This window comes from Tribolium castaneum, chromosome 9 (genome assembly GCF_031307605.1).
Source record: "Tribolium castaneum strain GA2 chromosome 9, icTriCast1.1, whole genome shotgun sequence".
Classification (NCBI taxonomy): domain Eukaryota; kingdom Metazoa; phylum Arthropoda; class Insecta; order Coleoptera; family Tenebrionidae; genus Tribolium; species Tribolium castaneum.
Genome location: NC_087402.1, coordinates 2,491,506 through 2,518,550, shown reverse-complemented (window position 1 = coordinate 2,518,550; position 27,045 = coordinate 2,491,506). Strand labels below are relative to the sequence as shown.

The following is a 27,045-nucleotide window of genomic DNA, read 5'->3' as shown; positions in this document are numbered from 1 at the left end:
CCGGGGATATTTTGTTCGATTTCCCGACTAAACCTTACAATTCCATTACATTCAATCGATTCGGCTGGCTCGAGGTGACGGTAATGATTGCAGATCTCCACAATTTCAATTTCTTAACTGAGAAAAGTTTTTTCTTTTTTTAAGGACAAGATTTCCCGAGTGGATAACGTCACGTTTTTCGAGGTTTCCGAACGTTTCATCTGACAGCTTATTAAGATTGATATTGTTTGGCGAAATTATGTACGTGGGGTGGCTTATTCGTGTGATGGAATGAAACGCAACGTTCCACTGATAATAATTATAATAATTATATTTACATTTAGCCATGGAACTGACTAAGACCATGTTTAATAGAAAAATAACTTATATGATATATAATAGATAATTATAATACAATAAAGTATTTACAACGAAATTAATTTAATGATCGGTTAGATGCGGACGTCGATGGCTCGAGCTTAAAATATTCATAAAAATTATAATTTCCTAGGTGTGGAATAGGTCAATCAAGCAGGGCCGGATTTATTCGAAGGAAAATCTCGAGCACGACGATGCCCGGTCGTAAAATACGAGACAAAGAGCACATCTGATGTATGAAGCTAACTAACCAACAATAACTACTCAGCTACTGTCCAAATATTGACAAATACATTATTGAGTTTCCAATAAGATTATCAGCAATTTACAGTTTTCACGGTTTTTGGACGTCCTAAAACTGGGATAAATTTATGTACAAAAGTCTAAGCGTCAAAAATAAATAAAAATTGACAAAATAATAACACAGTCATTTCGAATCTACATCGATTGAAGAATTGCTTCGTCTCCGTACACAACGCAACAAAATCAGTTTAGACAGTCTCAAGCAACTTCGACATTATCAGCGGTTGAAAATGTTCGAATTTAGACTAGTTTTTATACACATATACACTTAGGATCATTTTAAAAATTGTCTCACTCGCGACACTTTTCACTCAATTTTTTCACATAAAACTTAGGAACTTTTTTAATCATCCAGTTTGGCGCGAGTCGTTTTGATTGCATCACAACTATGTCGTCACACTTGAACTTCGTGTCGTGCAGTCTTTTCGGATTCACTTAAAAAATTGCTAGTGTGGGCACCTTGGAATGTTACTTCCGGCGTCTCACATTTGCCGTATTTGGTCTCGTCAGTCGACATCACAGATATTATTGGTTGGAAGCCTGAAACAAAAACCTTCTTTTACAAAAAACTCAAAAGAACACATTTCTACCCATTCACAATATTAATATTCAAATTAGTTTCCAACTTGTTTCGTCGTCCCGTCTTTATGGCCGTAATATATTTAAATCCTCACGTAAAAAAATCAATTTACGTCCATTTCAAACAACAGTTATTCGCGGACCCGACTTTTGTATAAATTCGGTTTTAATTCGCGCTGAATTAGAATAAAACCCATCCGTCCGAACTTTTTGATTACTTCCTGCAAACTGTTGTAAAATTGCTTTTATTTTACATTTTTATGCATTTATTTGTGTTTACGTGCGCAATAAACCAACCATGCATGCTTGGATTCTTTTTGTGGGCTGATACACGCTTTCAAGCTTCTCTAAACAACACTTCAATATTATCACCGACGGTGTTATCGATCTATTAGCCAACATGACAAGTAATTTAGGCCAATCGCCCACGGACAACAAACTCAAGACAAACAGAACATGCGAGGGGAGCGCGGCCAACCCTCCTCAAGAAATCAACATTAATTGCCACGTGCAATGCGGAATCTCCGAAATCAAAATAGTCACAGCGACTGTGTTATTAATTGGTCGGAATAAATGAAGTAATTACCTGTGTACCCGGTGAAGTCCTCGACCAGCTTCTGGCTCCTGATGGCGGAAGCCCCCGTGATCATGTTATCGATGGCGTTGCCGTACCGCCTCCTACACCGCCACAACACCACCCCCAAGAGTACCGCGAAGAGCACCACAGCGAGCGCCGCCCCCCACATCGCATCGTTGCTGTACCACTTCGCTTTGGTGCTCTCCCCCTGATACGCACTCACTAAAACGGACAAAAGGGGCGATTTATAATCGATATCTTCGGGCAGATCTTGCTGACTCTCAGTGGAGACCTTCTGCGCTCGTCCCGTGTCCAAGTCCATCATTTCCGATTTGAGGTTTTCGACTCCGGGGATCCTCGAAACGAGTTCGACTTGGATGTGATAGACCGTATCGGGCCAGAGAGACAGAGTGACGCAAGTCGAATCGGTGAACAAGTTGCCTTTCAGCCCGCCCCCGTCCACTTCCCAAGTCACCAAGTAAACACCGCGGCTGGCTTTCGGCTCCCAGGCGATCTCCCCGATTACTAAAACTTTCTGATGGATCAGGGAGACCTCGCGCAACGTCCAGGGAGCGTCCGAATCAGTCGTCAGACTCTTGCTCGTCGTTGCCTTAATTTCCGTGTTTATCGTCTTCTTCCGCTTGCGATTCTCGCGGAAACTGGCCTCGTCGGGGCTGTAAATTGTGACCAGGCCTTGGGGGTCCACCACGAGCACCCGCAGCATCGCCCCCTTCTTGTCGGTGTTGAGGGGAACGCGCGTGGTTAGATCCAGAGTCTGGATGATTTGTCGCCAGACGCCGCCTTGGCTCTTGATCATCACTACGTAGACTAGAGGGGTTTTCTGGTCGACTGACGACGGCCGCGGCCAGCGGGCCAGCGCCTCGGACACTTGGATGACTCCCTCGCCTTTGGTGTGGATGACCGGCTGGGTTTGCTGGATTTGCGTGGAGGCTTCCGCATGGAATCGGCAAGCTTCTTGACAGCCAGGGAACTGAAAGAAACGGTAATTATTGGACATCTAATTTACATTTGGACAGGCATCGAATCGCTTAAACCGGTATAATTACGGACGTACACCTGAACTCAATTAGATGCGCGCTCGACGACCAAGCAACTTGCCTTATAAAAGCGTCTTGGAATTCAAATCCGGGGAAAAACACCCTTTACCATCACTTTTCCCAGAATAACACACCGGGTGATTGATAGTTGCATTGAAATTTATTTTCTTAGAGAGCGACACCCAACAATAGACTTCCACAGAATCAGAAGTCACATAAATGTATGTAATTGAAAATTTAAATGGTTATTACCAAGTTGGGTGAATAGACAAACCATCGGCTAAATTATTAACTACAGCCCATTCACCGATACAATAACGAAAGTTTGGTTCGGGAAGAATTCAATTAACCATCTGTTTGCTTATCAATCGATCGGAGAAAAATAACAGCGAGGTCGGCAAATGTTTTCGAGAAAATAATTATTAAATACGAACCTTAGGGTTCACTTTGCTAAGATTTCGCTATTTCGGTCCTAATTAAGACTTGACAAAATCTTGTAATGTTGAATGCACGTATTGTGCAGCCAGGCAGTAATCCAGTTGAGTGAGAGCCGAGTTTGCGGCTTTGTTTTAATCCAATATTAATAGTGCCGAGTTTTAATTAGTGAAAATCCCTCCAACAAAAATAGTTTTTGTGTCGTCGCGTATGTAAAACAGTCCCAATTCTATTAGGTGGTTTGGTGAATAGCGCAGTTTTTCAGGCGTGCCCTGATCTCGGCTTTAATTGCGGTCGGATTTATCAGCTTGGTGCAGCCTCGTGTCCTTCATATGCATGAGAGAGGCTCTAGAGTTTAATTCTTCGCGACAATAGAGGCGTCGAAGTTGGCGAAAACCGGGAAATACACTTTATTTGATTAAATGCATGTCTGGGATAGAGAAACCGCATTAGTGCCGGAATGCAAGAGGCAATAAAGACTCTCTCACATTGGAGGAGAAAAAGAATCCAAGAGAAACACAACAAACGTTTTAAATGTCGCATACTTGCTCACACTTTTATGTGCTCTTAATTAAGTATACGTTTTAATGAATATGAAGGTTCTCCTCGATGGCGGGACCTTTCGCGGTAATAACGCACTTGTTGGATATTTTACGGCCTCGTTTGCTGCACGATTAATTGCATCAAATGTCGGAATAATTAGCAACGACGGTCACTTTCTCTCCGAGCTGATTTATGGCGGCGAGAAAAATTATACGGTCTGTGACCTTAACGACGCTAAACTAACCCCCATATGAATAATTTAGACGAATTTGTAACTGCCAAGCTGTTATTTTCAATTAACAGTGATAATAAATGCCGGACTCGCGACCCGTTTATTGTGTAACACTTAATTAAAAATTATGAAAGTTAATTCGCTTGAAATGTCAAGAATATACCTAATGGTAGCTCTCGAGAGATGATACAAGCCATACTCAAACGAAGGAGCATCCATCAAAAGTCGCCTTTTAAAAAATTAGACTCAATTAAAGATAATCACTTTGCCATTTAACTTGAGAGTTGGGCAAAGAACTGTTTCCTTTTCCTAACAACAAATAAATAATTTCGATACAAGTACTTTTATTTGCGTCTTGCGTGGCCTATAAAAACGTAATTGCAAAAATTCTTTCATTGCACATCGAAGAGAGGCAATTCTGCGGACCTCCCGCCGGAATAATTACCATAAAGTACCCCACGAGCTCATTACACCTGATTTTTAAGTCTAAACTGGGCAAAGTTTGCATTCCAACAAAATTGGTTTAGGAGCGCAATTATTACGCGTGATTTTTAAATCTGATTTCGGCAAAGCTCGCATTCCGTGCGCACTAAGTACAGCTTTTTCTCTGCCTTTATTGTCTGAAATCCTCTTGCTGCCGGTGTTTGTCCCCGTTTTGCATATTCAATTGTCATTGTTTCGACGCGTCTCGAATGCAGATAACAGCTTTTGCATCTCAAAGAAAAGATTAATAGATTTAATTTAATATTGTCTAGTTGGAATGGGGCGAAGGGTCTGTTGGCGCGCAAGCTTCGGTGTTTATTAAGTTTGCGAGGGTATAGTATCGGAATTTTAAGGAGTAGAAGAGCGCGTTGGATTGAAATTCACGTCTTGCCCTCTCGCCACTTCTCTAATAAATAACCGATATTTATGTTCCGTGTAATTAAACTTTCATTCTGATCCGGCGTTAGTTTTGTATCTCCCGGTGTATCTCCGGGGAAACCTCACGATTCCCGGATTTTAAAGCCGGTAATCTGGACGGAATTAATCAATAATTCAAACGGTCGCGTTGCATGACAATTCTTCATTATGGGAGTCCCGGTGAATGCTCCATTATGTGAAACGATACAATGCGAGCCATTATATTTGGGCAGTTACATCGGAGAGAAACTCCAACTTGTTACGTTCCGTTTTAATTTATTTTTACGCCTTCGGAACCCCATCGATGATTAATGGTCGCGTCCCGCACGGGTCTCTTCCGAGGCCCATCTTTTGGATATACTTACACAGATCTCTTTCTCTTCGCACATGACCCCCCACACTTGGAAGTTGGACTGCAACAGCTCGCAGTTTTCCCAACACTGGAACAGAAAAAATCGGTACAGACGGGACATGCTTTCGTTTTATCAGCGCCAACTGCGGCGCTTAATGACGAAAGTGGATATTAAACGAGCAAATAAACAGAAACACATGACACGAACTGTACACATGTTGGGAAAAAATTACGACCTCATCACCGCAACAGGCGCACCGTCTCATCAACAATCATTACGGACGGAACACCCAAATCGACGAGAAACCGAATCAAGGACCAAGCCGCGGTGCAATTTTATCAATAATTCCATCAACGGAACAAATTCGAACGAATCACCGCCATCGAGGGCGTTATTAACCAAGTCACCCAATTTTTCCCGAAAGGCGACAAGATACGAAAATTACCTTATTAAAAACTGTTGATTCGCAAAAGTTACTGACATCCCGAATTTCAATAAACAAATAAACAGAAAAAATTAAAAGTTTATGTGTGAAGCAAATTTTTTGAATTCCCCTTGCCTCTTTTTTTTTCTTTGGTGGTCATTTGCCCCACAAGGGCGGAATGGTTGTTGTTTTGTGGTCGTAAAATCTGGTTGTTTGACCCGTTAATAAAGCAGTAAAATAATTGTAAGTTGTAGCTTTTAATTTAATCGTTTTATGCACAATACATCTAAGTGAAGTGAACGATGACCGTAAATCGAGTTTATTTCTTTAGAACTGGTTTTCAACGATCAGAGAGTCTAGGCACTAGTATTTCTCTCGGTAACAGCTCTATAACACACAATTCTTGTGGAAAGAGCTCGGCGAGTTTTGACTAGCGTTGTTGAGGACACGTTTGGTAAAAAGTCTGTTTACGATCTCGAGATAACTAAGTGTTGCAATTTGAGTAATTCGCGAATCCGCCTCGTCCAATTAGTCGTCGGTCTTTTGTACTTGTGTCAATTAAATCCGTTCCGCGCCTCTCTTTTGTGTCAATGTCAGTCTTCGGCTGTTGTATCAATAATATTTTGTTCTTTCTGTCACAGTCGTCTCGAGTAACGAGATGAAGAATGTCGGACCATTCCACATTGTTGTTACAGAGAGAAATAGAATCACCACGTCACGATTTTCACGGTTAACTATTAAATAAGATGATAAAGTATAAACGGTACAAGTCCCGACTTTGAGGCTAAAACTTGGCTGGAAGTATAAAACTCAATTACAGAGTGTCATCGGCAACAATGAAGAAATCAAAACCACACGAGATTTCTATGCGAATAAAGGAGTCGTTTAAGCAAATACGGGGTTCGATGGACGAACTACCGTGAAAAACGCACCAGAACCCAATGACAACCGCAGCCTCTGTAATTTGAAGCGGGGAAGGGCTCCAGATAATCTATTCCATGTATATGATTATCATTATTACATATTGTATTGTCGCCTGGCTTGATCGTTTCCGATGATACCCGGAGTCGCTTCAAGACTCGCATGATTTAGCCGAGTATTAAATACGGTAGCGTGGACGGATTTCGCTGCGGGTAACCGCCGATCCAATCACACACATTGTGTTCAAAATTGAACCATTACCAGACGCAAAAACGCAAACACACCCATTGGAAATATGGAAAATAAGCCAATAGGCTTTCCCCAACGAGTGCATAAATTCACTTTCAACGATAGAAGAAGAAGAATGTTTCTGTTCCAATTGGAGTCGGGGCGCTTAATTGAATTACGCTCATCTAATAATACCCACATTGTTTCAGAGATTTAAGCCGTCTAAAAAGTGTAATTGAAATGAATTATGCCCACATGCGAGGCGACGTCGGTCCGCCCGCAACGTTCCATCTTGGTCGTCTTCCTCGTGTGTGTAGAGGAGCGATCGATTACGTGAGTTATTGTTTCTTTAATACCGATCCAACAATCAATCTTTCACACATGAAGAGGTCGTGAGTCCAACGGAGAAATTAATCATTCAACTTTAGTTTATATTCAGCATGTAAAGCTACCTACTGATCGTTTGACGGCCTCACGTATGACCCAAGGGGGGCTATCTTTCCATAATGACAGACCAATCCATGATGTGTAATTCGTTTTTTTCACATCTACCGGAGATTTAATTAAATTCCTCGTGTCACAACGACTCGCGCGTCATTTTTCCCCGATTCATTCAATCCGGCCCATTTCATCCTTTAATCCGACAAAAACCTAAACAAGATTCGATTTCGCAGTGTGAAAGATCGAGGCGATCTCCTCACCTCGAATTCCAGCAACTCTGACACCTTTCTATTCTATCTTTTTGGGTCTTAACGACCATTGTCCCGACGACACCTGGATTTCTATTCAAACTTTGTTTGTCACAAATAACCAAACTGAATCGCTTTTCGAAAACAAGCCGTCGACCAGAAAATTGCAACCAGGTGTGCCGACGATAATTGTGGGCATTTCGCGACAAATTGCACCCAAATATACCGCCAGCCGTTTCAAGAAATTGGGCAATTCGACGGAAATGGCAGGTAGCGACGAATCACCCAAATCAGAATTTCCCTGTTGTTTACAGATCGCGAGCTCTGCAATAACAATTTATTTCCCACAAAACGACTCATCTTATCTTTATCATTAGAGTTTATCGGTAATTGTAGAATTATACAAAAGGGAAGGAATCGCAATTTTCCGTCCAGTTGTTAGCGATGTTATCGTGAGGTTCGACGAATGACATCGCGTCCACCAGTCCGTCATCAAAGACCAGCAAAGTTAAATGAATTCTGGTGTTGAAATTCGGAGTGGATGCATTGCGGTCGCCATAAATCTGTCTTGCATCCGATGAAAACCGGGGGCAAAACGCCATTATTTTCGTTTCACAGTTTCATTTCGAACAATAATTGGATGCGTTTTTAATTTAAACGTACTCGATTCTATTTTAAATTTAATGAATCGTCTGCACGCATCGATTTTTATCCCGCAAAAATTTATACGCGCCGAAGCTCGGCTTTAGAATCCATTAGAAGTTACAAAGTTGTGCCATTCCTAAACACTTTTTTAACAAAAGCGCGCAGCACGAATTCATCATCGCCGTTGCATGTGGAACAATTAAATTTTCCATTATTCGGTTTTACCTTTTTAGCCCGCCACTTACTCATCGCTTAACGCGTTTTCTGGCCCGTTTCGTGCCGACAATGGCGCCGCGCTTTTTCCAAAATCGAGCACTCCTAACAGCCGCAATTTCAACCAAATTACGCCCCCGACCACTCGGGGATTTTTCCAATAATTCGTCACGATTAATACGCTTTTTATGTGCTGGCTGTTTTAGATGCACGTTCGCGATACGCTCAGACACGGCATAAAAGGGGGTACCGGCCACTATAATAGCAAATCACTCCGGGGCCATTTTAGCTAATTTCATGATTTATAAGTTTATTACCGGCGCAACAATGCATTTCGCATCGACAGGGTTTTAATTATCTTTCCGGATGACCCGGACTCTCCGGCTGATTTGTAATTGTTCAAGAAACCACGCTTTGCGTAAACAAGCCAAAATAAAAATTGTTTACACTGGCACAATGAAAAGCTCCAGAAACCTTCGTCCAAAAAATCAATATCAACATCAAATCTATAACTATAATTCTGTAAAAGGTGATGGTAAAAAGGATTAAGCCAAATATATGTTAATATTTTAGATTTAAAGCTGGTAGAAATGTTCAAATAATTATTTTCTTGGCACACAATCCAACAACAAATTTCATTTATTCATGGATAACTGGTTATTTAAAAAAAAGGAGAATGTAATTTTTAAGCCCAATGCTCTCCTGTAAATTTCGTAAAATGTTTCGTCAAGTAATGACTATTAAGACATCTCACACGACTTTGCGTTCATTAATATGTTTATTAATACTATTAAAGCATCAAAATGGAAACAAATTACAAATATAATTTTAACATTTTTCGAGATAGTACCCATTAAGTTCTATGCGCCTTCTCCATCGTTTTGGAAGTACTTGAATACTCGATGAAATATTTATCCACAGCCTTTAAATTGTTAAAATACGATTTGTTTTTGAACGTTTTGGAGCCTAGGTTTAGCACTGGTTAACATTTGTTTGTGTTTGCAAAAATGAAACGTTTAATATTTAGCTGGTCGGGGTTGATTAAGTCTGGCGAAATCCCGGTAATAACCGCCAATAAATACACTTGTCGCTCGTCGGGGTTGCTTGGCGGCGTCCCGCAGGAGCGCCTCAGCGAGGGCGAACCTGAGAATTTGACAAAAACTATTTGTCTTGATGTCAGATTCGTGGTTGTGTTTTTATCGCGTCGCCTCTGGAGAAATTGCAAACGTCGATTTATTTTTTCAATTTGTGGTTACGACGCTTTCCATATCATTCGGAGTGATAAGTGGAGGGTTTATAAAGAATGTAAAAAGAGTAGCACCAGATTGGCCCCGATGCGAGTACTTTCTGATATTAGATATTAGCCGGCACTCGTCGAGGGGAACGAAGAGCAAAGTCGGCCATTGTAAGGACACTCATTGTTGGCGGGTGTGCCGCCGCGAGGATCGCAGTGGATTGTTGTACTTAGCATGTGACTAAACCTCCGTATCGCCGAGGCGTTATCACGCGAGGATATGGGATATCCTGGCAATAAATTATCCTGAATTGTATATACGGGGGACTTTACCCATTCTAGACTTCATTATAGCATTGACACATGCATTTGTCATGCTTAGGCCAGCCGGCACGCAATAAAAGATGCACAAAGCCTGATCCCGAAAACAATAAGGGATCAACAGGAATGCATTTATTTAATTACACAGATGGATGGGTCGGCGCGACCCCTGCGTGATTCACTTCCACCAAATCTCGATTCCGTATTGAGATATCACTCCGGTTCCCACAAGTCCGGCTCTGGAAAATATGAATTTATTGCACATATCTACGGTGGGTGGCACTCCTCATGCCCCTTGGACGGATCGCGACTGCTCACGACTCGTGAGATATCGGCATTAAGTAATGACCACAACACGATCACGGTCACTGTAATTTGTTGAACTCGATACCTTGACTCGATTTAACCAGCTACTAATAATGAAGAAGTATAAATAAGAGCGCCGAAATTTCGGGGATTGATCGAGCCCTAGCTTCCAGAGATAATTAAATTGGCAGAGATGGGATCGGTGATGGGGCAGAGTGCACCAAAGTCGTGGTTGTGCCTCTCAACGTATCTCGATCTAAGCCAGCACGACGCGAACCTTCACAATGCCACTTTTGTAATTACAGAAACTTCCACTAAACTACAGATAAAATATCGGAGATACCGTAACACTGATCTCTAATCAGCTGATAGTTGGATGAGCCAGAACCGGCTCTCCTCAACCGGAAAACCCGCCACCATTTGTAATTACGAGGGAGACTTGAAAGGTCATCATCGATGGGAACAAATCAAAAATTCGACATAATTCATCCCGCTATTTAAATAATATAAGGTCACTAAACTTGAAACAATACAATAACGTGGGAGGTGATGAAAACAAATGGTATATTTTCGACCTACCTCCGAGGTACAAAAACACATTTTTCCCGCCCGAGCGACCATCTGCTGAATTTACCCAAAATTAAGCACGAGAAAATTCGTTTTTCGCTTAGACGATCCATCTTGTTTCAACTTGTCATCATTACAAGCCGATTTATGGCAAAAAATTCCAAATTCGGAGAGTGCTTATGGAGTGACAAATTACATACAAAAATTAGTATTGGTATTCCCTGTCGCTCTTTTATTGGCCCCATTAATAACCCGGAATTCATTTAAATAAGTAAATTAATATTTATTATGCAAAGCGAGAGAAATTCCTGCGTAAAAAAGTAGCGCGTGAATGATTTGTGTAGTCGGCCAAAATGCCACAAATTACTCTCGGTGAGGTGTATCGAACTGATGAACAATCGAAGCATTTCAACAAAAGCTCGCCCCGACAAAAACCCTCCCTCGGATTCGTCTTCAACCCTCCGAGACAAGTCGGGCGTCTGATTGTCGGATGAAACGAAAATTTTTCGTACTCTTTTCGCAAAATTTGCCGCTATAAATCACACCGAAATAAATTTGTACAAACAACAATTTGGAATATTTATGAACGACTTTATTGCCTCGTGACGTTTCCAAAATCATTATTTACAACCCAGTAACTCAATCTGTAACTCCATAAAGCAATAAAAGTAAAGTCCGGTCGGTTATTGTAATAATGCGGCAATAAAAAATGTCTAGTTTTGCACCCCCTGCAGTACGCTAGTGTCACTTTTATTGCTCGAAAAGTCCAGTATTTAGTAAACGCACCCGACAGGAGGGCCATCCCCCATAAATTTATTAGGGTCTCTCTATACACTAAAAATTTGTCATGTTTACGAGCCGGACCAAGTTTACAGGAAATATTTGGAAATTACGGACCATTGTTTCAAATATATGGGGTGATTTACGGACGAATTGTTCAAAAATTTCTAGTTGAACCCATTAGGAGCCTCCAGGAAACGGGTTATAAGTTGTCATTATGACTATAAAGGAATGGCAGCTCGGAACATGTTTTCTCTTTAATTGGTTAATGAAATTTCGCAATTAATTCATTGTAATAAATAATCAATAACTGTAATCTGTCTATAGGCTTCTAGTAGTCAATTAACTGATTTTTATCGGCATACCAAGAGTGGTGTAACTGCCCAGTCATAATCCACTGTAAAATTTTAGACATTTCTATTTAGATTACAAGGTCGCGATCTACTCTATTTTTGCCACCGGTAATTAGTGTTTGTTATTCTTGCACCCGAACACAAGGAATATTTGCTTGTACGGAGTCACAACACGTCAATAATGATAAATAGCCTCATTACTAGACACTTGCAGATGTGACAGTTTTGGAAGTGAACATGTGCGGAATTGGAGCAACAATGGACGGAATTAACTGCGACCATTTGGCCGTTATGATCGTTATTCCGTGATTCATTGCAGAAACTGCTGACTGCACCAAATGAAAAATTGTATAAAAATCGCCCAAATTGATGCGTACGACTATCAGTCTATTTGTTACTTCAAAGTGCAATTCCAATTACCGGGATTTTACGGCTCATTTCAATTTTTCCCAGTAATAATGAACTTAGGCGTACAAGCGCGCCGATTCCAGAGCCGGCATTAGTGCAGTTTCGTTATTAAAGTCATAAATTGCATGTTGGGCGCATTTGTCGGCCCGAGGGCACCGTACGTGACCTAAAAATGCGCCGTCTGAAGAATTCGATCCGCGGTTTGAGGAGACTCCATCCAATTCCGTTGATAACACAGCCGTAATAGTCTCGTGACTGGGAGCCCTGATATAAAAACGTCCTAATAAATCGTAATCGGCAAAGTTTAAATAGGCGCCCCGGATGAAAAATGAGATCAAATACAATCAATTCGCGGTTTGCAGTTCGAGGGCCGCACATTTAAGTGCCTCGACAGTGAAACAAATTTCCGCAGTTCGGTGTGTGTGACAGACCTGGACCGGAAATATATATTTTTATTTTGGAGATTATTGATGGAGAAATTAATGAAGTTTTGTGGGGTTTAAGCAAAGATGGTGCCGTGTAATGGTTGTTTTTGGTGTTTGCCAGCAAATGAAATATCCGGCTGAAAGCCGATAGCGCGAGCTTTATCGAAAACAGATGGTGTTAAATGAACTTATCCTCGAGCAAATGAAATTATAAGGTGGAGGCACAATTACAGAGTGTTACTTAAGCGGTTCCGTCGCTACTGCAAAAAGATCGAATCGATAGTGGCGATTGTTTCCTAAAGTATATAGTGTCTAAATAGGAGCGCACTAATCTGGCAATTTATCTGATTGAGGACGCCACGAGCTACCGGTTCCGTTATGACACGGAGAAGAAATTAATGAATATGGGCGAAAAAGTACCAGTGTGAAAATCGGACTCGATCCGAGGACGGAGAAACTATAACAAAAACAAAACCGGTATAAAACATCACGTCCGAGACGGGAAAAATCATTACTGGACCCAACAGAGGTGAAAATTACGTTCTTCGTGAACGCTGCCAAATGCCCGGAGCGGGTTTACAACCCGAAATTTTCGGTGTTCACTCATTCGGAGAATTTTTTTCACATAATACTCACCATGAAACAATCGGGACCTTGCAAACACATGGACTCTCCATTAGGACCGTCGTTCGAAAACTGCAACAAAAACAACGGGAATTAGCGCTTGGTTTTGACCAAACAACTCACCCGGAAAAAACCTTGTCTCATAAATATTTTATTGCGAGTTAAGTATGTAATTAGCGTCTCATAGCGCGCTCTTGTGATCGGATAAGAGCTAGAGCGCGGATTATCCAGATACCGATCTAAATGGTTTGAGATGCGTCGGGAGAAATCGTGATTACACCCAGAATTTGGAATCCCAGTTCTCTAAGCCAGCTTATACGAGCTTAGAACGAACTAGAGGGATTGTTTTGCTTGCCTAACACGAAACGTAATACCGAACAAACAACGACTTTCACGTATTCTTCCACGCTCAAGGTATTTTAAAAATCTCTACCTCTTACAATAAAAAACAAAACGGCTACAGGAATTTGACTATACGACTACGAAAAAATCCGCTTTGAGCGCTGCTTCCGAACCGCAACACCTACGACACTCGGACCACTTCCATAAATATTCAAACGCCATAATACCGCCTTAAATATTCATTACTTATTATAAACATGTCACATAAACTATTTTACGTTTATCGGAAAAGCGCTCCGTCCCTAATTAATATCTCGAGCATTCAGTCACAAAACCTTTTATTGTTGCGTCGGGGAAATCGCCCGTAAACAGCCGATCCATTGTAACGTTTAAAGACCTAATCCCGTACTTTGTGTGTTTATGGTTCGCACAGAACTCCCAATAAAATTGCATAGAACTCCGTTTATGTCTCATGATCATCCCCTTAAAAAATCTCCGCAAGAGGCAAGGCGTGAGTGAATCGAATTCGACTCGGAACGTCACGATTCGTAGTGGCTCTCCCCTATTATAATTAAACACGTCTGTGAGTTTAATCAGTGCCGAGATGCAATGTCGTCATCCTTTTCGTCGTGGTAGGTGTTTGTTGGTCGAACCATTAAGGCGATCGTTGCATGACCATCTACGATCGTACGCGCCATGTCATTGTCGTGAGAAGAGCTTTTAATTGTTTTTAGTGACTTTGCCGGTGCATAATTACACACGGCGAGGCTTAAAAATCTATATCACGTCGCCGACATTTATTTATTCGCGGCGATTAGCCAGGGAAGAAATGTAATTGAATTATTTACTTGTACGGACTAAATCGACCCCACGAGGCGAGAGCCTTCCTGTCGTCCACTAGGTGGCAAAGCTGGATTTTCTCTATCGACCGACAAGTTTGTACGTTTTTTACGCCGCATTAATGGCCAAATGATGATTTAAATGTGCCGATAATGGGCAATAGCATTCGCTTCAATAAATTTTATTGACAAATTTCGGTTCAACTTTGTGCACAAAGCCGACCGAGCTTTTACAGTCAAATCAGCTGTTTATGGGCTATATTTTGCGATTTTCAAGTTGTAAAACTATTTTAATGGTTAGCAAGCGGCACTTCCGTTTCATATTAGTCAAGACTAATTAATAAATAACGCTGCCATTAAAACTGCCGGAAAATATCGCATCAGTAATGCAAACAATTCGACGGCCGCAGAGCCATAAATAGATTTACGATTGGTTAATTCTGACAGTCCATTTCAAATTACAAAATTATGGCTTGAATATCGATAGTGTTTCGGAATCAGTTTTTATCCCGCGGCCCTCGGGACCGCTTGGAGAATTTGTAGTGTTTTAAAACTGGCTTAGCTAGTGTCGACCCTCGAGCTGATAAACTGTTCCGATAAAGAAAGCGATGGGGACAGATTTCGGGGTTCGTGTGCGTATTTCGGTGGAATCGCTACCATCAATCAGTCATCGGGCGTTCGTTAGGGGGTGCCCTTTATGCGGGGGTAACTGACCGTGGTCTTAATTCCGTCGTGACTCACCTATGGATGCAGAGTCCTGGCCCGGTGCCAGTTTAATATCGTGCGCCATGTGCATCCATCGAGAGTAAACAATCTGAGCAAGGCAAACGATCGGTGAGCGCGAACTTACATCAATATCGGCGCGTCACAAGTGTTTATACTGCAGGGAGCGAATTTGGCCGCTCGGGGATGCCCCTAACCGAATTACGTCGTCATGGCGACGATTTTGGTGCCCGAAAAATGGCCGGTGCTGCGAAAGGAATACGAGAAAACAAGCCGAACATGTGTTGTCTTTGTGCGCTGAGATATGGCGCGCGCCTCGGCATAATTCCCATTAAATGTTAATGATACAAAGGAATGTCACACAATTTAACGTAAACATGCGCTACCATTTCAATGCGCTACCAAACTTTGTGTAAATTCGACAGCAAAGTACCGCGCGACGATGGCTTTATGTCGGACTCGCCACCGAACATCCTTTAATCTAAATTCCTTCGGTGGGAATTTCACCATGTTTGCAAAAAATCGATTGATGAGAAAGAAGCGAGGCTGCGTTTTGGAGGCGAGAGATCCGCAAACGGTTGGACTAACAAATCGCGTCTGCAGTTCTATACGTTAATGTGTTCACTTAACACCGCAACGACGCTATTCAACAGCGAAATGGCCGTCTTTATCTGGCCATTGTTGCGAATTGTCGGCAGTCCACTGCGGGAACAACGACTCCTCCAGACCTGAATAACTTTATGCCGACTGTTTACAAGCAGGTGGCACGCAATGCGGTTATGACAAATACAAAACTCCTGATAAAGCCGCGGGTTATCCGGCTGATAACGGTAAACGCACTCCCGGGACCTGCCAGGATTCGAGGATCAGCACGGAGAAGTGGGGCAAATTTACCACATAACGTATTATTTTTTTTAAATCGGAGCAATGTATCAACCCAAAAGTGGGTCGGCGTAATGAGAGAGTCGTCTATTTTTAAAAATGTAAATATTAGTGCGTCGTGCAGGATTTATGGCGGCGCGTCAGCAGTATTTCGCTGTGCAATAAATACGGGCATCCCTTGTAGCGTCCCGGTTGTGGAGGCAATCTAAATATTAAAGTTCCCGGCAGTGGCCGAGCTGACCTCAGGAGTGAATATCAAATGTAAGTTGACCTCCGACATCTCGTAGATATGAGACCTAGGCTAGATACGAGTCATTACCAATTCAAATATGTTGGCTGTTTGTTTAATGTAGCACAGAGTGGACCGTGCAGAGTGCATTAGATGCACAGCTGCATGTTCGTCCCGAAACGGCTTTGATCTAATTAGAATCGTAGCATATAAGCTTTGGAGAGTAATTTTTGCGGGGCTGGCGGGACGAATTAAAAACTGCCGCAATTTCCATCGATACAAAGCTTTTCATAACATCAAAGCTCAGTGGGAAATTATTTAACGAATTTAGCGCGGATATATGTATGCATTAGCACGTTATGTATGTCCGCATCAAATGCGGGTTAACTATAGGGAATCATCAAAGGGCCAGCGCGACAGATGCGAATTATCCTTTGTGTCCCACACACACGACCAGATTTCACCCCGAGCCAAAGCCCTCGCTCTGTTTACATATTATTGAGAAGTTCTGTATCAATTTGGATACATTACCAGCTTTTGCCCAAATACGCAGCTTTGTCGTCGCAAAAGGGATGAAACGCGCCACCAACGCTCCACTGTTATGAAATTAATTTAACATCTTTCACAATAAACATCCGGTCAGATGTGCGGCCGCCGGCGTTACATCATGCAAATTGCACATCTACACTATTAAAAACGCATTTGATCGGCCGAATAAGCGCTTATAGTGTTGAAACATTATTCACAACAGGTCTTTTTCTCGAGAAAAAAACACACAATCCGAGTCACATTAGTATTCATATTTCTCAATACATAATGGCCGGAATAGTTTGGGCGTGTAAAATGTCACCCTAATGAATTCCGCGACCAGCTGCGAAGCATTTTTATACATGACGCGTTTCGCTGCATAAATTTCGCGGAGAGACTGCAATATGTGTGTGACATGCCCACACGACGATCCTTCTTCCTTCTCCTCCTCATTACCAACCGAAATTTCCACCTTACGACGAAATCCTTTGATCCTAACTGTATAAACAAACGTTGCCGGCAATAAAGATTTTATGAATTTGTTTTATATCACGCATCGCTTTCGTGTCGAAAGTGGCGTGAATTGAGCTTTCAGAACCCGGAATCAATTTCGGATTCTTCAAGAGAAAAGGGATCGGTGGCGGATGCGCTACACATAAATTCACCACAGTAGGAGACGATACTGCGGCGCATATAATCGCTGCACTAACGAGCATAAGGTAATTTTCATGATGCAAATTACCGGCGGAGAGCTTGTTCAACATGTGTCAAGAGAAAGGGCAACTTACTGCCAACTAGCGAAACTTAAGATTTTTCTGTGTACTGTCGCCAATGATTAATTAACTAGCGAGTGCAGAATGTGGACAAAAGGGATAAATAAAAGTCTGGGTAAAGTCATGTAAATTTATTCAAAAACAACAGTTTTCAATATTCAATCGATAGTAGAGATCGGGTTTTTATCATTCTGTAATAACAACTGTGGAGCGTAAAACGGAATGCAGTCAATAATACACTTCTATCTTTACACTGGAAGGTATTGACGCTTCGAGACGGCAAAATCCATAATTACAACTAATCATATTTTCAATAATGATACGACCGTAAGAGAAAATTACAATAAACGGTTTATAATTCCGAGTCGTTTTATTGATCAATTAATTTCCAAAACAAATTCCACTTTATGCAAATCAACACATTAGCCGGTAGATCAGAAACAGAGCGACAGCTAGACTATTAACCTTTGCTCCAGTTCGCCGCAAAAAACGCAATCTCCTTTCTCTGATTAATGTCAGGAGAAGAGCAGAGCAGATGTCGAAATGTGCCAAAGAGGTCATGATTGTTTCCCTTTGTAATTGGAGCAAGTCGTATGTGATCTCTTAGCGCGCCATGAATTTTTATGGAAACGGCGACATCGTGCCATTCGACCATCGTGTTCGCTTTTTTTCTTGGTGAATCTGCATCGACTTGAACTCGAGGCCGGACCGTTACGACTTGGCTTTTTGCTCGTCTCTCTTCGACAATGCTTGTGTTTATTCAAACAGTCGGACGTAAATCGTTGCGGTTAGTTCGCGTTAAATATGTACTTCAATCAGAATCGTGGGTACCGTTCTAGTTACGCTTTGCCGCACCGACATGATACCCTCCATCATTTCATTCCAACGCCGCTCGCACGCAACCGAACGCGCGAGCGAGCGATTCGCCCGACGCTCGAAACAATATCTCATCAAAAACGATTGTATCTTCATTATTTTTACTTAACGTTTCTCCGAAATTTTTAATTGTAGCATTGTCTTTGTTTCGTCCATTCATAGAAAATTATATCACCCAGGTCTATGCAGACCCCGTATTATTACAATTAGGCACAATGAAGTGTTTGTTTTTGACAAAAAATGTGTTTCGTTTACACTTTTTGCCTGCTAACTTTACATGTTTCTATTTAGTGCGGGTTGGGCCTTTTTCGAAAATTGCCCAAATAGGTGCTTAGTGCTCCGCTTTGTAGTTTGAAATCGAACGGTTTGGAGCTGGTCCAAGCGCGCGTATGCATCTGCGTGATATTTCACGGCATTCCCGGCAGTCTTATCGTATCGTTAACTCTAACGATCTCCTTTTCCGAGTCATTTGCGCGAAGTCGTTCTTTGTTGAAGAGTGCGTGTGTCGAGAGCGCTCCGGTAGGTGCTTTCCTAATGCGTTTTGTGTGTCGTGTCGGTACGGTATACGTACACGGCTTATACATATTTACCCCCGAGGGCAGCGGCCCGCGCTAACAAACGCTACCTGTCGCTCGCGGACCGTAATTTACGACTATTGAGTCCGGATCTGTCATTACCTCCGCCTATCGTCCATCACCGACGGCTGCCCTACTATACCATTCAGTTGTCCACGCGGCCATATCCATGATTTTCGGATAAATTGGGCTTTCGAGCTTTTGCAGCGAGGTCACGAGACCTGCCCGCCACACACTGGCCATAAAAACACATCGCCGCCTCGGCCTGCGTGGATCTTAATTGGCAAGACGAATCAAACGCTGCCTTCCATTGTCGAAGGGCTTATGAGCTCGGCCACGACATGCACAAATTAGGGACGTGTTGAGACTAATTAGAACCAAATTTTCGCAAGGAAACCCACTGTCGTACTTAACATTTTAAAATAATAGTACCAGTTGATTCTCCAAATATATCTATGTTTCTTTTGTAAAGCTCATCTTACTTTCTTGCTTACTTTATTTTCTTTTAATTCCTTGGAGAAAATTATTTACTATACGTACAATAAAGTATAGAGTGGATTATAAATGGTGCTTTTAATATTAATTTTCATACTTGACGAAATCGTGCGCATGCAATTATTGCGCATGTGTGTCCCGGAGGAGGCGAAGATTTTTTGAAATTCGCAGACTGCGCTTTGGGTGAACGTGGCGCCGGCCGGGTCGTGTTAATTCGTTTTTCGAGGCTATTGTTTTTGGGCACAAAGGCCGTTGGTTATTTAGCAAATAAAATTTCAATCGGGCCTGTTAGGTTCGGGATTCATATTCATGAAGGCCCCAATAAAATACAGTTTATTTAGCATCGCAAGGCAAGATTTATGTGTTGCGAATTTTCGCTGTTGCCTTCGTGTTCGGAGAAGATGTATAGCATTCAATGTAAATGGGGAGAAGAATAATACTGATTGCATGTGAGCGTGTGTGATGGCATTGTTTCGTCAAGGCCTAGTTTAGCTTCTCGGGGTTGGTCCCCGAAATAAATCCAATTGTGCGATCGCTTTGATTGATTCCTGACCAACGGCCGTTATTTATTCCGGCGGCGTTTTGTTGTTCTCTTTGTGCACTAGTTTGTTTTAGACCAGGTGTTTTAGCGGTGATGAGTATTATTTATTACGGCCGACTGACAGGTTATTTTGTTCGCGGGGTTAATTAGATTTATGATGTATTCGGTTCTGTTGGTTTAAATGATTCGGCTTGGGTGTGGTGTGGCGGTGCCGGCGAACCTTTCAGGAAGGACGTGCTCGCGCTCTCTTATCTCGCACCACCATCTCGAGCACCATTACCGAGGCCTAAATATGATGAATAATGCGAGCTTGAGCGCGATGGTGACACAAGGCGCCCAAAACAGCGACGCACGACTCCAAGCAAAATCGAAAGCTGAAGGACGAGACTCTCGCTGCTATGATGGCAATTCCCGGGACAAGAGGAGGTTAATGAGGACCATGCTGGACCACACATGCATCGGGAATTCGGCGGCGTCTTAGAAATACTCGGACCATCTTCCAGCGACTACCGATTTTGACTCTGACCCCAATGCGCGACACATTAATCAAGCCTCAAAAGCAGTGGCGTAGGTTTTAACAAACTCTAGAACGAGTGATGAGTGTCATAAAATCCAGTTAGATAATAATATAAAATAACTGTGCCACTGCTTGAAAGTGAAACTTGCGCCGATCGTTTCCTCCCAGTGACAATTATGTTTGCACATTGCTACACAGGTTCTAAATAAATTTAGTTATTTAAACATGTTAAAGAGATAAGGAGTTATGTGAGATAGGCACAGTTACCGTTAAACCAAGCAAAGCGAGGCAACACTCGGTACATGAAGAACTCCTATTCAAACATTCAATTTTAATCACGAAGTCGTTCATTATAGCCTAGATCGACTGTGTAATTAATTAGTTTCAAGACTTTGACAAACAGATAAATGGTTTTATCGTACAAACACAGATAAACAAACATTCTTTATTTAATATCAAAACTTGGCTAGAGAATGTGTTTGTAAAGGGTGAGGCAAGATCGTAGGATTACACAAAAATCGTTTAATTTTATATTTTGACGAAAAGTTCACCAATCCCTGTGTGAGCTTTCACTCGTAATAATCCAAACAACACACCCATCGTTTCAAATTGTATCTTTGATGAATATAAGGTGTGCATCAACAATCTAACATTTCATACGGTACTTAACGGTCAAAATAACAATGCGTGTAGCCGTAAACGTGTCATTTGCTTTCGCTTTTTAGAAAGTTACCTTTAATAATTGTCTGAAATTCGAAAAATTCCGGTACTTGTTTCAATTAGAAAATAATTAGGATGAGGTAATCAAATTATCGGCCGGCCTCTCCGAGAAAATATTGCTTAGTAATTTAGCAATTTAGTTTTTGTGTGACGACCGCAGCCGATACGATTACACGGCCGTAATGGGAAAAATCGGGCCGACGCGTTCGACAAAAAACTTAAATATGTTTCGAGAGTGTGTGAAATGCAGAAATTCGTCGCTGGGACTCTTCTTCGACGAAATTGCGACTGCACGTACTTAATAAAGTCGTTTTAGCTGGCAAACACACAAGGAATATTTTGCGAAATCAGACCTACGATTTAATTACTGAATCGGGTTTAGAAATTCAAATTTCGTCACATGGTCTCGCTTGTCATTGTTTCTGTTTAAATTGCAAATCTAGTTTACTTCATAAGATTATTTTCGGGAGTATAGACGTCGTTGGCAGCACTTAACCGTTCAGTCTTCTACTAAATTAATTTCGAATTCATTGTGAATTCCCCTCGTCGCTTCGAGGGTGCCCCCTTTATTAAAAACGAGAGTCACGCAATAAACAGAAATAACTTTATAAATAATAAAAGTTGCGGCCGTTCTCCCGGATTAGCATAGGAATTGAAACGTTTTCTCCCGCCCGAGCACAAAAAATCTAACTCGTTAATAAATACAAAGACCGGCACGGGTTCACCTCGACTAGTTTTCGAGATTTTTACCGTGCGAGCCGCTTGGAAAAACAAGCATACATGCTGTTTCTATCATTTTAAATTATAATTCTAAAAACAAATGTTTAATTAATGAAGACTTTTCCTTTTTGTGTCCCGTCAATTCGAACCGAGCCACGACCGCAATAATTTAATACACCTCGATACATATTTTCATAAAACGGCCGTATCTTAGCCCGTAATTCTGGTTTACAGCTGTATTAAATCAGCCGTATTTAATATAAACTAATATACAATTCCGCAACTAGTCTGTCGAAGAAAAAATCCCGCGCCATTTAAATTTCAAAAGTCGATAAATTCGGATTACAGCCCAGACGGGGATTAAGTTATAACTTGGTGATTGAATTCCGTATTTATTGCCGGATTTACACCGTTTCAAATCATTAACGAAAAACGACGTGGACGATTTTTTACTGGCCCACCTCCGTCAATTGTCACGATTTCTTCCACGTTACACTCAAACGGTTTCATTTACAAATCGAAATTAACTGTCAATCAGCGCGACGACAAAGGGACATTTTATTAAACGATTCTAATTAAACATTCACGTGATAACTTGCCCCAATTAAATCACACACGTTATGGCATGTCTGCAGATCTCAATGCCAGATTGGCCAATTAGAAGCACTAACAATATGGCGGAAGAGGGAATTTACACACGTGGGGTGAATAAGCGACGACTACAACAATCACACGTCTAGCTGGAGTTTTACCCAACATTTAATTTAATTGCAACCACCTATGCTCTTTCTTGGAAAAATTCTTTCCATTTTTCCGTGCAATCTCTCCTCAATCTAGTTCATTTCACATAATCATTTATCCGCCCCCAATGATCCACTAACTCAATTTTATCTATTTCCCCTGCTAAATCTACAAGCAATCCCAATTTCACTTCCTCGAGAATCATCAGCGAAAAAATAAAAACGTGGATTCGGTCCCTGCATTAAAATTTCGCTTTTGGTTTGAAGTCGTTTCGAGTGTCACCTAACCAAATCCCCGCTCATTCCTCGTAACCAGGCCGCAAACAAATTCACAGTGTCGTATCCAAAAAGCTCGGCTTTTCGTACAAATCTTTCCGCTCATTACGACAATCACGCTTTTTCTCCGCCAGAATGTCGTCTGTAAAATTTGATTTTTGGTCGTCGCCAAGATGGGAACGCTCGATATGGGCGATGTCTCAATACCTGGATTTTTTCGCCGTCCCATTTTTCAATCAAGTGCAAGCAGATAAAATCAGGCCCATTTTATTTTCTAATCTTGATGGGTAGCCCAGGGCCGGTTTTACCTGCCTCGTGATACAATTTTAATTTGTCTCGTATTTAACTGCAATTATTGGTGAAATGAGGGGGTCGTGTAATGGTTTGGGGATTTTAATGGCCTGTTTTGAGATTATACGAACTTTATGAGTGCATTGCAACTGCACGAATCCGGGCCTTGCGAGGATCGCTCTGTTGGTATAATTATAGTTTCAACAAAATCCATAGCCATCGATATCGTGTTGCAAAAAATATGGTAATTTAATTATACGTGGGGTTCGAAATTGCCGGTTTTCGCCGGTTTCATTATCTCAAATTTTCGATAATCAATTTTCGCAATTTTGACACGTCGGCTAATATCATAGATTTGTCTTAATTAGAATGCGATTAGACGATTCGATCGATCCTTAAACGAGTCAATTTCGGGTTAATTTGACAAGTCGCGTGTTTTCTTTGGCGAAAAATGCAAATTTCGGGATTATGATTCCGGAGGATCGTTTCGAGCGGCCACTAATGGAAAAGCGACGAGTCATTGTCAATATATATTCAAATTTAAATCCCCTCGAACTAGGGGGTGACCCCCAGTGCATTTCTGTGCACGGAATACAAAGATCAATCAAAAGCACTTTGCTCGCACGCACAACTAATGAGAAAAACGTTTCACAGCCGAAGAAATTTTCGAACGACGAGAGACAAAGTGGTTTGTTCTCCTCTAATGAAGGTTGTGTAGCTTACTGGAAACTTTTACCTGAACTGTCTGTCTAAATTGCTGTCGGCTCAATTTGCTCCAGGCAAACCGATTAGGAACCCAACGATTAAGTCAATTTCGACGGAACTACACTACAAAAACTGTATCCAATTTTATATTACCCGCGAGAAAAACGCACAAAATACGAGATTCGAAGATTAAACCGACGAAAAAAATTAATAACGTTCTAGGGTTGCATGGCGCAAATAGCGCAGTGTTTGTAACTGTGTTGAAATGATTTACGATGTAATTGATCTTTGCGGAAAACGCTCGAAAATCAAAGATCTGCTCGTGACCGGCGAGATCTTGGTGCATTTCGTGACTGTTAGTATCAATGTTGCTGAATCATATCGAGCAGGTGCACTTGATTACGGAAAAATAGTTCTTTGTTTCGGGCAGCACTTGCGGAAAACAATTTCCACGCGAGGCGATGAGACAATAAAAGTCCCGAATACAAATATGGCAGCCTTACCCTTTCAAGACAAGTAGCTCTGCATTGTGCGACCCTTAGGGGACTTCCTACATCCTGCTCTCCGCCAATAAAAATCGCCATCGACGACGTGATCGAAGCCAGACCAAGGACCGTACGCCAAAACAACGCCATTTTTCAAAAAAAAATCAAAAAAGCACAAATCAAAATTCAAGCACTAGACACATCCACAGAAAAATAAAGAAAGCACTGGACGATCATGCAGGAAACTCAACCACAGCACGGACACTTTGGGCTTTTTCAGGGGTAACTTCGCGCGGTGGAGCTTTGAGGGCAGCTTTCATCCGAGCTTTCATGCGACCATCTCCGACGCGAAAACTGAACTGAACTCAACTGAGTGTTGAATCCGAACTGCGGCGCTCGAGTTGAGTGGGAAGTCGGCTGGCGTTCGGGCAAGAACGGGCTCTTCGAGGGTTGAGCCAAGGGGTGCTCCCACCCCACACTCGGCGCTGCTTGAGGATCAGGCGAAATCACAAATTCTTCGCGATTTTTGAGATTTTCGCAAACACAACCCTAATCCCCCCAAACCACCAAGAGCAAAATCCATTTTTAATTACGGCACAGAACCAACACTAATCACTGTGTATATGCAAATGCCGCCTAAAAGAATGCTCACATAAACTACAGTTGCCTCCTACAACAGACGCACTAAGTCACCGTCACATGAAGTTAATTAGTTGGAAAATTGTACGCGCTTTTGTTAGTCTCTTAATCTTAAGAGATGTTTTAATTGTTAACACAGTCAACTTGGAATTTATGGCACTAAAAAATTCATAAATAACAAACTTGGCCTGTCGACTTGATTTACGAACTCGAGTGACTTTCCCGACTCAAAAATCGACTGTTTTTGGTTCTGGTTTTTTGTATTCCTGACTCATCTTCTACTCCATCTATTCCCTTCTGTGTTACCATTTATCTTGCCCCCTAATCTACGTAATTTCATTTTCTCTATTTCCTTTGCCGAATCTTGAATGATTCCCTTTCCGTTGCGTTTCAATCCGAATCTTCACTATTAGTCTTAACAATATTTCCGAAAAAAGCTTTAGTTTTAGTTTTTACTTGGGTTGTAAGCTACAATTTTTTCCCCCACTTTTCCCCGGCGGTGGAAATAGATGAAACGGCCACAGTCGCGTGTATAATGACTGAATTATGATACAGTACAAACAGGGAGTAACAAAATATCGGATGGCTTTGACCAGCCCCGAAAAACAAAATATTTGCATATAATTATGAGTGTATGTTGTATGATGGAACATAAATAAATCGATTAAAAACTGTTCACTCAAAGCCACTTGAATATTGCAAATTTATTTGCGAAAAAATAAAAGCGTCGCTTCTTTATTACATCGAATTCATCACCCACTTCTCCGGCTGGTAGCACGACTCTGGTAGCTTAACTCCGTGTCCACTTTGCATTTTGATAAGATAGGAGCGACCATAAAAATGGTGCCCATTTCAGAGGCCAGACATAACACGACTATATCACAGATGCTGGGACGAAATTAGTTTATTTATTTTGGTCGACGATGCGCTCACCTGCCACTTGAGGGAAAATTAACTTTTGCGAACAAAAAGACGACACAGTGGCGGAGGTGGACTGAATTTTATTCGACGTTACGACACGCCGACTGGCACACGATCAGAGGCTTAGCTCCTCAATAAATTAGGCTTGTACCTACATGTTTCCAAAATACGGAAGGATATTAAAGCGTCAAAAAATTTATTCATTCGCACATTCGACTTGGCTACAAGTACAAAAACATTCCCAGATTCTTGTTAATATTTTTATTTTGTGTTTACAAATAAATTGTCACCGAATTGTATCAACACTATATTTTCGAAATAAAGTGGCCGTTAGGAATCGATAAAGTAATGACTTCCTTCGACCACCATTCCAATTAATTATTAAAAAATAACCATAGTTGGGTAGTTGTGCGGAAATGGACAAAAACACTGGAGGAAATAGTACTTAGCCTAATTGATTCAATTTTTATCGTTTCAACAGTCCAAGAAAGCTAAATATACTTCACTCGTTGCGACATTATCAATCTTTGATTAGCTCATATTTCTTTTTCCTTTCTGGATTTATTCCCCGAAGCCCGTCTACGCAATCGTTTGGATTACGCCAGTTTTCACACGAATCATCAATTCATCACTAGCATGTTTTGATACATCTGCGTGTCTCTCGAGACAGCTTGTAAAATAAATGTTTTTCGCGTGTTGAAAAATTCAGTGGGAAATTTTTTCGGGTCCCAACGTTTCGGCTAAATTATGCAT

At 41.5% G+C, this 27,045-nt stretch overlaps 1 protein-coding gene across 1 annotated transcript; it reads right to left on the bottom strand.

Annotated features, from left to right (window-relative positions):
* Window positions 1-283: 283 nt before the first annotated feature.
* On the bottom strand, window positions 284-25,126 carry LOC100141771 (uncharacterized). Its single transcript, XM_001812890.4, has 5 exons — window positions 24,751-25,126; window positions 13,488-13,547; window positions 5,350-5,424; window positions 1,826-2,807; window positions 284-1,200 (listed from the first exon to the last, which is right to left on the bottom strand). The coding sequence occupies exons 1-5, from the start codon at window positions 24,880-24,882 to the stop codon at window positions 1,055-1,057; spliced, it is 1,395 nt and encodes a 464-aa protein (XP_001812942.1). The 5' UTR covers window positions 24,883-25,126; the 3' UTR covers window positions 284-1,054.
* Between the last annotated feature and the right edge of the window lie 1,919 nt (window positions 25,127-27,045).

Coding starts and splice junctions, on each gene's coding strand:
- LOC100141771 (XM_001812890.4), bottom strand. CDS start 24,882: ATGGCGTTGTTTTGGCGTACGGTCCTTGGTCTGGCTTCGATCACGTCG. Junction 5,425..13,487: donor AAGGTCCCGATTGTTTCATG/GTGAGTATTATG, acceptor TTTCTGTTCCAG/TGTTGGGAAAACTGCGAGCT. Junction 2,808..5,349: donor GCGAAGAGAAAGAGATCTGT/GTAAGTATATCC, acceptor CGTTTCTTTCAG/TTCCCTGGCTGTCAAGAAGC.